The sequence below is a fragment of the Grampus griseus genome (assembly GCF_964374135.1).
Source record: "Grampus griseus genome assembly, chromosome: 1".
NCBI lineage: Eukaryota > Metazoa > Chordata > Mammalia > Artiodactyla > Delphinidae > Grampus > Grampus griseus.
The window spans coordinates 28,044,094-28,058,301 of record NC_139017.1 but is presented as its reverse complement, the minus strand read 5'-3'; the positions used below and the strand labels follow the sequence as shown (position 1 = coordinate 28,058,301).

Below are 14,208 nucleotides of genomic sequence, written 5' to 3'. Positions count from 1 at the left end.
TTAGTAAACAATAATAACAACCCAAATTGAAATGCAGAGAGAACAGATAATTATTAAAAAATAATAAATAGAGCCTCAGTAAGCTAGGAGACAACTTCAAGTAGCCTAATACACATTTACTTGAAGTCTTCGGAAAAAAAATAGGGAGGACAGAAAAAAAAGATCTGAAGAAATAATGGCTGAAATTTTTTCTAAATTTGATTAAAGTATTAACCCACATATCCAAGAAGCTCAAAAATCCTCAAGCACAAGAAACATGAAGAAAACTACACAAAGGCACATTATAATCAAACTGCTCAAAACCAGGGGAAAAGGGAACCAATGCAAGTGAGAATTCAGTGAGTGGAGCAACAACTTTAAAGTAACTGAAAGAAAAGAAATGTCATTTAGAATTCTATGCCCAGCAAAAATAACTTCCAGTTGGCTTCCCTGGTGGCACAGTGGTTGACAGTCTGCCTGCCGATGCAGGGGACACCGGGATCGTGCCCTGGTCCGGGAAGATTCCACATGCCACGGAGCGGCTGGGCCCGTGAGCCATGGCCGCTGAGCCTGCGCATCCGGAGCCTGTGCTCTGCAATGGGAGAGGCCACAACAGTGAGAGGCCCGTGTACCGCAAAAAAAAATAATAATAATAACTTTCAATAACTAAAGTGAAGCTTTTCCAGACATAAAAAAGATGAAAGAATTCATCACCAGCAGAGCCATACTATAAGAAATATTATAGGAAGTTCTTTACATAGAAAGAAAATGATACTAGATGAAAACATGGATCTATAAAAAAGGATGAAGAACACAAGAAATGGTAGCTACATTGGTTTAAGATATAAGAGTACAATGGCCATAAAAATCTTAAGATATTTTTCTTACGATTTAAATCTCTTTAAAAGATAACTGATGTTTTACTGATAACAGTGTAGAATGGGATTTGTAACATATATAAAAATGAAATGTATGACAACCATAGCACAAAGGTCAGGACAGAAGAAATGAAAGTGTACTACTGTAATGCTCTTACACTATACGTGAAGTGGTATAATGTCACTTGAAGATACAGCTTAAAATTAAGGATAAAATTATAAATCTTAAAACAACCACTAAAATATTTAAAAAGTGCTACAGTAATAAGCTAACAAAAGAGACAGAATGAAATCCTAAAAAAGGTTCAAATAATCCAAAATTAATTAAGAGAAAAAGAAAAAAAATGGGGCAAATCGAGCACAAATGTCTAGATGATAGATTTAAGTCTAACCACATCATTAAATGTGAATGCTCTAAATCCCCAAATGAAGGCAGAAATGATCAGATTGAATGAAATAGTAAGACCAACTGTATGCTGCCTAATTCAAATGTAGAGACAATAGGTTAAAAGTAAAAGAATGCAAAAGATATTCCAGACTAACACCAATCCAAAACGAATGTCTAGACAAACCAGATTTCAGAGCAAAAAATAATATTATCACAGACAAAGCAGGTCATTTTATAAAGGGGATCAACTCATCAAGAGGACACAATAATTCTAAATGTTTACATAACTAATAACAGAGTTTCAAATTACATGAAGCAAAAACTTCTGCAAGGAGAAACAAACCCAATTATAGCCCAAGATTTCAATATCTCTTTCTCAAAAACTGATAGAACAAGTAGACAACAAATCAGTAAAATACAGAAGATGCGAACAACACTACCAACTAACCTGGCCTGACATTAATAGAATACTCCAACCAAAAACAGTAGAATACACATTCTTTTCAAGTACATAGAGAATATTTACCCAGATAGACTAGATACATTCTGGGTGACAGGACAGGATTTGAGATATACATAGTATGTTCCTGACCACTATGGGATTAAATTAGAAATTAATAACAAAGTCTCTGGGAAAAATCTCCAAATATTTAGAAACTAAGTAACAAAGATTAAATAACCCAATGATGCAAAGATCAAAAGAGAAACTAGAAAGTATCTTGCATGTTAAAGCAGTACAGGCATACCTTGTTTTATTGCACTTCCGTTTATTGTGCTTTGCAGATACTGTGTTTTTCACAAACTGAAGGTATGTGGCAACCCTGCACCCAGCAAGTCTATCAGAGGCATTTTTCTAACAGCATTTGCTCACTTTGTGTCTCTGTATCACATTTTGGTAATTCTCACGATATTTCAAACGTTTTCATTATTTTTATATTTATTATGGTGATCTGTCATCAGTGATCTTTGATGTTACTATTGTAATTGTTTTGGGGCACCATGAACCTCACCCATGTAAGATGGTGAACTTGATTGACAGATGTTGTGCAAGTTCTGACTGGTCTACCAACTGGCCATTCCGTTCCTCTCCTCAGGCCACCCTATTCCCTAAGACACAATGACATTGAAATTAGGCCAATTAATAACCCTATGATAACCTCTAAATATTCAAGTGAAATGAAGAGTCACACATCTTTCACTTTAAGTTAAAAGCTAGAAGTGACTGAACTTAGTGAGGAAGGCATGTCAAAAGCCAAGACAGAACCAAAGCTAGGCCTCCTGTGCCAGTCAGCCAAATTGTGAATGCAGAGGGAAAGTTCTTGAGGGAAATTAAAAGTGCTCCTCTAGTGACCACATGAATGATAAGAAAGCTAAATAGCCTCATTGCTAACATGGAGTAAGTATGAGTGGTCTGAAAAGAAGATCAGACCACAACATTCTCTTAGGCCAAAGTCTAATCCAGAGCAAGGCCCTAACTCTCTTCAATGAAGGCTGAGAGAGGTGAGGAAGCTACAGAAGAAAAGTGTGAAGGTAGCAGAAGTTGGTTCATGAGGTTTAAGGAAAAGAAGCTGTCTCCATAACATAAAATTGCAAAGTGAAGCAGCAAGTGCTGATGTAGAAGCTACAATGAGTTATCCAGAAGATCTAGCTAAGAATTATACTGAAGGTAACTACAATAAACAACAGATTTTCAGTGTAGACAAAGCAGTCTTCTTTGGAAGAAGATGCCCTCTAGGACTTTCATAGCTAGAGAGAAGAAGTCAATGCCTTGGCTTCAAAGCTTAAAAGGGCAAGATGACTCTCTTGTTAGGGGCTAATGCAGCTGGTGACTTTAAGTTGAAGCCAATGCTTACTTACCATTCTGAAAATCCTAGGGCCCTTAAGAATTATGCTAAATCTACTCTGTCTGTGCTCTGTCAGTGTAACAATAAAGCCTGGATGACAGCACATCTGTTTACAACATGATTTAATGAATATTTTAAGCCTACTGTTTGAGACCTACTGCTCAGAAAAAGATTCCTTTCAAAATATTTCTACTCCATGACAATGCACCAGGCCATGCAAGAGCTCTGATGGAGATGTACAAGATTAACGTTGTTTTCATGCCTGCTAACAACAACATCCATTCTGCAGCCCATGGATCAAGGAGCTATTTCAACTTTCAAGTCTTATTATTGAATAAATACATTTCATAAAGCTGCCATATACAGTGATTCCTCTGATGGATCTGGGAAAAGTCAATCGAAAACCTTCTGGAAAAGACTCACCATTCCAGATGCCATTAAGAACATTCATGATTCATGGGAAGAGATTAAAATATCAACATTAACAGGAGTTTGGAAGAAGTTGATCCCAACCCCCATGGGTGACTTTGAGCGGTTCAAGACTTCAGTGCAACAAGTAACTGCAGATGTGGTGGAAACAGCAAGAAAACTAGAATTTAGAAGTGGAGCCTTAAGATGTGAGTGAATTGCTGCAATCTCATGATAAAACTTGAACGCATGAGGAGTTGCTTCCTATGAAGGAGCAAAGAAAGTGGTTTCTTTTTGTTTGTTTTTTGGCTGCACCGTTCGGCATGCGGAACTTCCCTGACCAGGGATCGAACCTGCGCCCTCTGCACTGGAAGTGCAGAGTCTTAACCACTGGACCACCAGTGAAGTCCCAGAAAATGGTTTCTTGAGATGGAAACTCCTCCTCATGAAGATGCTGTGAAGATTTTGAAATGACAACAAAGTATTCAGAATAATGCATAAACTCAGTTGATTAAAGCAGCAACAGGATTTGAGAGGACTGACTCCAATTTTGAAAGAAGTTCTACTGTGGAGAAAATGCTATGAAACAGCATTGTGTACTACAGAAAAATTGTTCTTGAAGGGAAGAGTCAATCGATGTGACAAACTTCACTGTTGTCTTATTCTAAGAAATGGCCACAGCCACCCCAACCTTCAGCCGCCACCACCCTGATCAGTCAGCAGCCGTCAACACTGAGACAAGACCCTGCACCAGTAAAAAGATCGGGACTCGCTGAAGGCTCAGATGATAGTTAACATTTTTTAGCAATAAAGTATTTTTAAATTAAGGTATATACAAATTTTTTAGACATAATGCTATTGCACACTTAATAGACTCCAATGTTGTTCATAAACATAACTTTCATACTCATCGGGAAACCAAAAAATTTGTGTGGCTGGCTTTTTGCAATATTGCAGGGCTCTGCAACTGAAACCATAATATCTCCAAGGTATGCCTGTACTTAGGGGAAATTTTATAGCACTAAATGCCTATATTAGAAAAGAAAGATCTTGAATTATCTCAGCTTTCACCTAGAAGAAATTAATAAAGACAGAAATCAAAAAGAAAACAGTAACAGCAAAATTCGATTAAACCGAATTCAATTAAACCAAATTTAAATGGATTTGGGGGAATATTCTTCCCATTTTCTCCACAATATCTGCTCTACCCACAGGATATGCTGTCAGTTAATGGTGACTCCACTTTTCTAATTGTTTAAATCAACTGTACAGTCTTGGGTTCATCCTTGACTCTTTTCTCTTAGTCTACATCCAATCTAATCAAGAATATTACTGGCTCCATCTTCAACATATGCACAGAATTCTATCATTTCTCACTACCTCTGCTTCTGTCACCCTGGTCCAAATCTCCATTATTGCTCACTTGGAACTACTGCCAACTACTGTAACAGCCTCCTAACTGGTCTCCCTCTTTTCACCGCTGCCCACTTAACCCCTTAGTCTTTGAAAAAGAGTAACCAGAGGATTCTTTTAAACATTTAAGTCATTATCACATCACTCCTCTGATCAAACCCTCTAATGGCTCCCCATTTCACTTAAAGTAAAAGCCAAAATTCTTATAGTGGCCTATTTAGGGTGATACACTCTGGCTCCCCATATTCTCCTACTCTTCACTGGCTCCAGTCACACTGACTTCTAAGGCTGTTCCTCAAATATGGCAAACATGCTCCTGGTTTAAGTCTTGCACTTAACTCTTCTATCTGCTTGAAGAGAAGTTTCCCCAGATAGATCCATAAGGCCAGTGTCATTACCTGCTCCATTGCTGGCTTCTTAGTGAAGTCTTAATGAATAGCCTTTTTATTTTTATTTATTTATTTTTTTGCGGTACGCAGGCCTCTCACTGTTGTGGCCTCTCCCGTTGCGGAACACAGGCTCTGGACGCGCAGGCCCAGCGGCCATGGCTCACGGGCCTAGCCGCTCCGCGGCATGTGGGATCTTCCCGGACCGGGGCACGAACTCGTGTCCCCTGCATCGGCAGGCGGACTCAACCACTGCGCCACCAGGGAAGCCCAGCCATTTTAAAATTATAACTTCTCACTCACCAGCAGTAGCTCTCTGTCTCCCATTCACACTTTTTCTCCACAGAATTTATCGCCCTCTATTATCCTTTTTGTGCGTGCTGTCAGTTCCCTCCAACCCCATTAAAGTATAAGCTCCAGGAGGACAGAGACTGTGGTCTGTTTTATTTAGTACTGTACCCCAGACTGCAGGGACTGTGCCTGGCACGTGGGAGACATTTAATAAATAATTGTAAAATAAATGAACTTAGGCTTCCTTACCTTTTACATTTCTGGCTATCTGGAGATAATTACCTCCTTCTAAAGTTTATCTTGATTACTGCAGCATTTTACTATACCTCCTGAGTTTATAGTCATTTCTTAAACTTGGATATTTCACTATTTGCTTTTCCAAATCAATTTCTCTGGTTAGAACAAAGAACTTTGGGCAGATAAATTCTGTTTCTTAGTTCCAGTCTCAATTCATGGTAAAATGTTCTTTCTATTGCTGTGGCATTTTAATTAAACAGTTTTCAATTACAAGGTATAACAGTTTGTAGACTAGCTAACTATTAAACTTAATTTTAATTATGAATAATGCATGATAGTGACTTCAGTCTGGTATCAGAATAAATTTGTTTTTAAAATTTCATCCTATCTAATAAAATTTCTGCCACTGAAACAGCCCAATGTTCATTTATACACAATCTTCAAAAATCAAAAGCAATATGAGATGCTATTTTTAAATAATGAAATCAACTGAGCCTAACCTGAGGATCCGGGTAGTCGTTCTGGCTCAACACTGATTTACAGCCCTGAAAAAGTCCTTGGGAACAAAACATTTGTCCCAGGAATTTTCGACAGAAATATTGTGAGCAAGTATATAAGAAAATATTAGTTCTCTATTAAGAAATCATTATACAATCTATAAAAGATGAGTTGCTTCTCAATAGCTTCTTCTTGATTTAAAATTCAAAGTAAACTTTATAGAGTTTTACTGAAACCCAAATTTCCTACTATTTTCTCATGTTTTGAAACAGCTGATGTCAAATGAATTGAGTTACTTAAATTTAAAATATACCTGTATTTACTTTTTGATGAAACTTATGTTGGTAGAAATAACCCATGAATAAAAGGCTTTAATGCTAATTCCTAATCATTTTACGTGATACATATTTTTTAAAGGATTTAAAATATACAAATCAAAGGTATTAATGTTTAGTGGTTTCACTTTTCACATGCTGCTTTGGCTCTACAAGTATAAAGGTTATATCATGTGCTACAAAACTATTTTTTTCATAAATTTTAAGTTAAATCTAAAATAAAAACTAGTTATGCTCTAGGAACAATTTTAAAGTATCAGCACATTTACTTTACCTAAGTATCAGCTCTACTTAGCTGAGACATTTTCTCTACTACAGTGATAAAAGTACATCCAAGTTGCCAGTACATTTGATACATTCCTTAATATCAAAGTCCAGATAAATGCCATAAATGAAAAGATTAAAAGTGAAAAAAAAAACATTCAGCATGTGTAATATCTGTATTTTAATTAAATATAAACAAGTTCTTTTTACAAAGCTTTTTGCCTTGTATGAATAGAAATGCTTTTATTCTTCTTCATCCAATCATGTCCCTTCTCTTCACTAGTGATTCTTTACTAGGAGAATACCATCATATCCTTATTCAGTTCTTAGCATCCTATTTTCAAACAAAAGAATTTTAAATACATGCTAAATGCATAATGTACTTAATCAGAGAGTGTGGGTCTCAGAAGACACAGGATATGGAAAAATTTGAATTGAAGGCAACAGAGATGGAATGCATATAATGGAGTAAAAATGGGGACAGAAGGAAAGATAGGGTTAAATTCTTTACATTCCTCCTGGAGGCTGACCTGTGTCATTATCATTTAACCAGGAAAAAAAAAAATCCCTGGGCTGGGCTACTATTACACACTCTCTGTCCTCTCCCCAGTTACATTCTTTGATACCCAAACTACATATATAATAGCACTGCAGGGATACTTCTGCTGAAACTATAATACAGAGTGAGGGAAAAAAAAAAAGAGTCCATTAACTTTTCCAGGATTATTTTTAGGAACAGGCATTATAACAAAAAAAAAAAGTATTATTTTTAAACATGTATTTTAGTTTGGAAGGGCACAGAGACTTCCAGCATGCCTATATTATGAATTCTTCTGTCTCAAGAAATGTTAATTTATACCGGAGTAAAGATTTTTGAATAAATTTAATAAATGCACAAAATCAATAAGGATATCATAACCAAATCTCAACTTATCTTCAAGTTTCAAGGTGATATAAGTTTGTTCTGGAATTCTTACATCATTCACAAACGTCTACAAGAGAAAAAAAAAGATGTTAATTTAATATATGAAGTATTAATTATTAAAATTTAGACAAGCAAATACTCAAACCTTATGCTTTACAGTGTATATCAAATGGTGGCTAATACAGCTTGTGTATCACCATAAAATGTGCTATGCATCTTATAGGCTAATAAATGATTTCATACTAAGCCCTTTATTACTATTACAAGTAACACACAAAGAACCAGGGTGCGGTTCCTCTGAGTCTACTATGCTGCCATGACAAATTTAGGCACCTAAAAACGACGTCAAGAAAAGCTCTGACCCGAAGCTAGAAACTGTAAAGGGTAAAATATAATATAGCTCTCGATATACCATCAGGGCCCACTGGACTCAATTTTAACTTTTCTGGACAACTGTAATTATCTGTGAGGATTGAGGTTTCATTATTTTTATTCCTAGAAGTCTTCCAAAGAACAAAAAGAAAATTTACTTAAAAAAATTGAATAAAACTCATTCTATTTTACAATTGCCAACGAGTCCTTTGGACCCTTTTATGAATTTAAGATACTTTATAGGACCCTTACATGAATCTAAGATACGTTATAGATACATTATTTTTTCTGTATGTTGAAACATTGTTTCATCATCATCCCGTAAGTATTTAAACTTATCAATTACTTCTAACTTTGTTGAAAATGACCAAAATAATAACAGAAGAATGGAATTACCTAGAACATCACTATTCAACAGAAACAATGCAAGCCACGAATGGACGCTACACATATCCTACTATATTTTCTAGTAGGCACATTAAAAAGGCAAAATGAAAGAGGTGAAATTAATTTTGATAATATACTTTTAATTTAACCCACACATCCCAAATAGTACTATTTTAACAAATAATGAATATGAAAATTAAGAAGACATTTTACATTCTTTTTTTTTTTACCTTATTTTTAGACTAGTCACATTTCAAGTGCTCAACAGACACACATGGCTAGTGGCTACTGCAGCGAATAGCACAGAGCTAGATGGATGATGCAATTGTGAAATAAATCATTATTATTGCATCAACCTTTAGGTTTCTTACTGCATGGCCCAAAATATTGCACCATCTTCCCAAGAAGATATAAAAGACATCTGGAGACACCATCTGTGTCTTTTTTTTTTTAAGCTATCAAAGAGCACAATTGAGAATTCAGAATTTTTTATTTAACATCCATAAAGGCAAAAAAAAAAAAAAATACAGGAAGATATTTCACAATTATAAGGTAAATACAAAAAGTAGAGCAGCAGCACTCTAGACTATAGTAACAATGATAAAATGATAATAACGTAAGCAAAATATCAGACCAGGAGTCTTCAGGTGAAGATAACCCTAGATGAATTTTCCCTAACACAAGAATTGATGAGAAGAATGTTTCCAAAGTCAAAAAGAAACTAAGATATTTTTCATCCAGTTAGCCTAAATCAATAAGAAGAATCATGCAATATTTTTTAACACAAAACTGATGATTCTGTATTTTAAAAGAAATTTTGACAGTTTTCTCTCATTTTTAGTGTTTGTGTTTCAATACTCATTTGATTTAGTATGTAAGTGGACAAATGATCAAGGCGGGTATCTATACAAAGGTAACTAGAAGGAAAGAGACGACGTAGAAATAAAATTATTGAATTGATCTTGTAACTGTTGTACTATTTTACAACTATGGAAGAAAAAGAAAATGACTTTCCTCTTAAAATTTTAAAATGTCAAAGTCTTAAAAATAATGCATTTTGATAATGCAAGAGCAAGAAAAACTAGAAATAATGGTAAGCTAGAACTAGCTAGATATGTCCTTGAAATCTGAAATCAACATTTATAAAATAGATATATATCCCAGAGAAGGCATGATAGCTAATGAACAGTTAGTGGCATTCAAAGAACAATACCCATTTTGCATGTTATGTACCTTTCAAAACCAGGAAAACATGGAATAAAAATTTGAGTCTGTCATGCCTCATTTTTATCAAAATTTCAAGTTGTTCTCTCATCTTTTAATTCTTACTTGTGTAAACTATTTGTAAAAAGACTTAAGAGGTCCATTGGACACAGATGGTTAATGGTGATGACTATTTTTCCTGGCATACTAGAAGTTAAAAGACCTAGAATACTCTAGATTTATAAAACATAGAAAAATGTTATACTTAATTGCCTGGAATGCGAACATCATATAAATACCCAATATGTTTTTCTTTGATAAGTTGAAACTTTAAAAATTACTTTACTCTTCCCTTTTAAATTTCATTTTTTCCCATCTTTTATGTTATTGGATTTGAGATGGCCACGATACCTTACTTGGGAAGGTTCCCTCCATAATGAGGAAATTTAGAAGGGTCCTGAATGTTATACAGTAAAATATATAAGGGGATTCTCAAATTCCTTTGCACAGCTAGCACTCTGTAATATGTCATAGAATACCAGTTTCTAAATCTATCAAAAACAAACAAAAAAATTAGAAGTTGCAATCTTATTCCAGATATAAGGAGACAGCAGAATGCTGCTAAAACTCAAGATCACACATTAGTATGATTTATGAGTAATCCTAAATAAGTTTCTCACATGCTTCACAGAAAGACTGAAACGTTAATACAAAGAAAATTCAAAGGCTTCACGCATTTATAAACTCTAATTTCAGGTTCATTTCCAAACGAACATTTTTAGAGTGTTTTAAGACATATCTTGAGTTTACCAAAATATTCTATATTAATTACAAAAGACAAAAGCTGAGGAAAATGATGGAAAAGAGAAGAATAAAAGAAAATGTTAATTAACTGATGTTTGGTATGCAGAAGATAAATAATTAGGTACATGGTATAAGAGAGATGCCACAGTTCTAAGCCAATTTATTTAAAACTATCTCAACCTAAAATACCATAATTACTCAAAAGGCCTAAGATGAGCTCTAAGATTCACTCAAAGCTTATTGCTTGACTCTCTTAAATGTTAAGCACCTACTGTTTTTAACATATGTACTAGGTACTTTCAGAGATTAAGAGACACATAATTTTAACCTGCTGGCATTTATGACAGAAATATTCCCTAAGGTCTAAAATGGCTCAGGAAATATGAGCCAGACACGAAGTTTCAGCTCGCAAAATGTTAAGTGAAAACACTTGGGAGCAAAAAGTCTCCTGACGGTTGAAAATTATAAAAGGAGAGAAAATTTCAAAGGGCTACAGGAAAAAAATCACTTAAATAAATCAATTATGAAGCATTTTAATAAATTAGATATGGAAAGAAAAATAGGTTTTGTTTCTTATGTCAACATCATTTGATCACACCTCTACCTGGTAGGTAGGACAGGTGAGGACAACGAGGCACAGGGTGCAAAGTAACAATCAAACTCTCAGAGTTCAGAAGCAGAATTACTGGGATTCAAATTCAGCTCTCTGAACTACAAACCCCACATTCTCTGCACATCAAGGAAGCTTGGATGCCCAAGCCAGGCCAAGTCAGCTCCCCAAACTCCCCCAACCAAACCACTAACCTCAGAGAAGCAAACCAAACCAGATAAATATCTATTTAATTTACATACAAATAAATCACATAATTGACAGTATAAAATCATATAACCACCATGTACTGCATTAATGCTCTGGGAAATGTGAATGGAGTGGCCAGCAGCACAACTACCTCAATCATGTTGTCAGTGAGAAAAGTCTCGTCTTCTTCCCCTAACCACTCCTTTCATACCTTCCTCCTTCTATGCCATACTGGTCTGATGCTGCAGGAACGCCAGTGTGAAAGGGGACACAGCAGGGGCTGGAACACAGGGAGGTGAGGTGGAATGGGATGGGAGTGCTGCGGCAAAGGTCAATGGTGACTATCAGAGAGGTGCAGGTACTCCAGTGCATGGAGGGGGCAGGAAGAACTGAAGGCAAACAAGGGCTCTCATAGAAAGAGAAGCTTCCAGGGGCTTGCAGGGAAATAGCCTACTATCACATCAGCTACAGAACCAGTTCCAGCTTCCCCAAGCAGAACCACCTCATTTCTGGTAGTAATAAAAGCAAGTGTGGACCTAGGTAACTTGGGAGTATATTTTAGGGTAGGGTGAAAGGAAGTGAGAGTGGAAGTAGTCACAGATAGTTGTTTATAAGTTGAGTTTAGTTGATAAGTGCTTTCCAAAATAATTTAACTGTGTATGTATTCACTGAAAAGTATGTAGGCTACAGGATGCTAAACTTGTTTTAACTGCTTTTCTTACCATAACAACAACAGTAGTAACTAACACTTACTGAACTAGGTGTTTAAAACTATTAACTTATTTATAGCTTCACAACTACCTGAGAGGAGTACCATTTTACTATTTCTGTTAAAAAAACTGAGGAACAGAAAAATTAAGTAACTTGTCCAGAGTTACCTCACTAGTAAGAATTCAAGCTGGGCTCATAACCACCTATACTGTGCTCCTTCTGAAATTACTACTTTTAACCTGATGCTCAAATTTCTAGAATTATATGAATGTTAAGAATAAACAGGCTGTGAATAATAATCTACAAATTTTCTATGAATAAAATGCATGATAGCTGGTAGTTCACAGACTTTGGCTACGAAAGTCCATTCTGGCATATTTCCTAGGCTATCCATTTGGGTAACAGTGCATTTATCCATTTGTGTAATATTTTGAAGTTCTGTACCAGGCACATACTTGTCACATTTAATCCTCACAACAATACTACAGAGCAGGAATTATCATTTCACTATTTTAAAGCTGAAGACAGGTAACTAAATTTTGCATTGAGGCTTCACATTCATAACCTTCAACTCATTACATTTTTGCACAAGTTTGGGAACTAATATGAATATATATGAGGAAACCGAATTTCAGAGAGTTTATGTAATTTGTCCAGGGTTATAATGCTGGTAAATTACAGACTGAGATTCAAATCTAGGTCCTGACTTCAAGTTCAAAATGAAGATGTCACTCTCTGTGAGTTATTGTATTTCAGACAATTACTGAGTACAATCAAATTATAAGAAAGGTCAGCCTAGATAAACTTAGAAGTTAATATTTCACCTGATATTTTTTACAACCAACATCAATAATTTTTATATTTGATCCCAATGTTTTAAAAGACTAAAACACTGTGATGTAATTCTCACTTATTATTTTCCAAGATATAATGTAAAGACACCTAAAAATAGCACTGTGGTCAAGACGAAACATTCTAGGCTTAAAAACAGAATATAACATTGTTAAAATATTCCACATATAAAAGTGGATTAAAATTTTTCTCTATAAAGTCTTTCATATAGAAAATTCATTCAATTCCCTTTGAAAAGATTTACTGGGTTCATGCACTGTGCAGAACCTTGTGCTAGTAGGCACTGTGGTGTACTTACCAGAAGCAAAAGGCACGTGAACTGTTCAGAAGCACATAATCTAGCACAGTGACAGATATGCACAAGCAGATTTAATACAAGGCTCATAAAGCACCCAAAACAGAGATTAAAACAGAAGTTTGTAGGTGCGGAGAAGGAAGAGAGTAACTCCTTAAATAGCACCTTGGAATCGAAATGCTTCCTGACATGGCCCATGGTAAAACAGTTTCTACCTCATCTGCCTATCTTTTTCTACTTTAATCCATTCAAAATGTTAATGAGTCAATATTCTTAAATACCTTTTCTCTGCTCCCTTCAGGAAGATGTAGAATTGAGATTTTACTTTTAAAAGTAAGTACAACTTTTACAAATGACAAGGCAGACGGAAGAACTACTGGGCTGCAGAAAATCTAACAAATTATTTGGAGAAGACAGTATAGTAGGAAAACTACTGTTTTGGAGGTATGGCAAGGAAAATGTGATGGAGCATGAATCTGGAAAAGTGGGTGATGCCAAATGTGAGGTATTTCAATTCAAACATGAGGAATTAAGACTTAGTTTTAGGGCTTCCCTGGTGGCGCAGTGGTTGAGAGTTTTAGGGCTTCCCTGGTGGTGCAGTGGTTGAGAGTCTGCCTGTTGATGCAGGAGACACGGGTTCGTGCCCCGGTCCGGGAAGATCCCACATGCCGCGGAGTGGCTGGGCCCGTGAGCCATGGCCGCTGAGCCTGCACGTCTGGAGCCTGTGCTCCGCAATGGGAGAGGCCACAACAGTGAGAGGCCCGCATACCACAAACTTAATTTTATGTGTCATGAGAAACAAAGGTGTGAATAAAACTAACATAAAAACAGGCCTACAAAAAAAGTATCTCAGTGAATAAACATAAAAGTCCTTCAGTAGCAGGCCGATTCAGGACAAGGAAAAAAAAGTTTTACCATATTTGCCAAATTTCTGCAGAT

At 35.8% G+C, this 14,208-nt stretch overlaps 1 protein-coding gene across 9 annotated transcripts in view; it reads right to left on the bottom strand.

Moving 5' to 3' along the window:
* The window catches only part of CEP170 (centrosomal protein 170), a 146,531-nt gene that overhangs the window by 73,998 nt on the left and 58,325 nt on the right, over positions 1-14,208 (bottom strand). For 8 of the 9 annotated variants that reach the window (XM_082650294.1, XM_082650298.1, XM_082650295.1 and 5 more), the window contains one exon: positions 7,835-7,913. In XM_082650294.1, the coding sequence (XP_082506420.1) occupies positions 7,835-7,913 (79 nt within the window). Of the gene's footprint in view, positions 1-2,255; positions 2,390-7,834; positions 7,914-14,208 lie in introns of those variants that run through there. The other variant, XM_082650301.1, reaches the window with a different exon arrangement.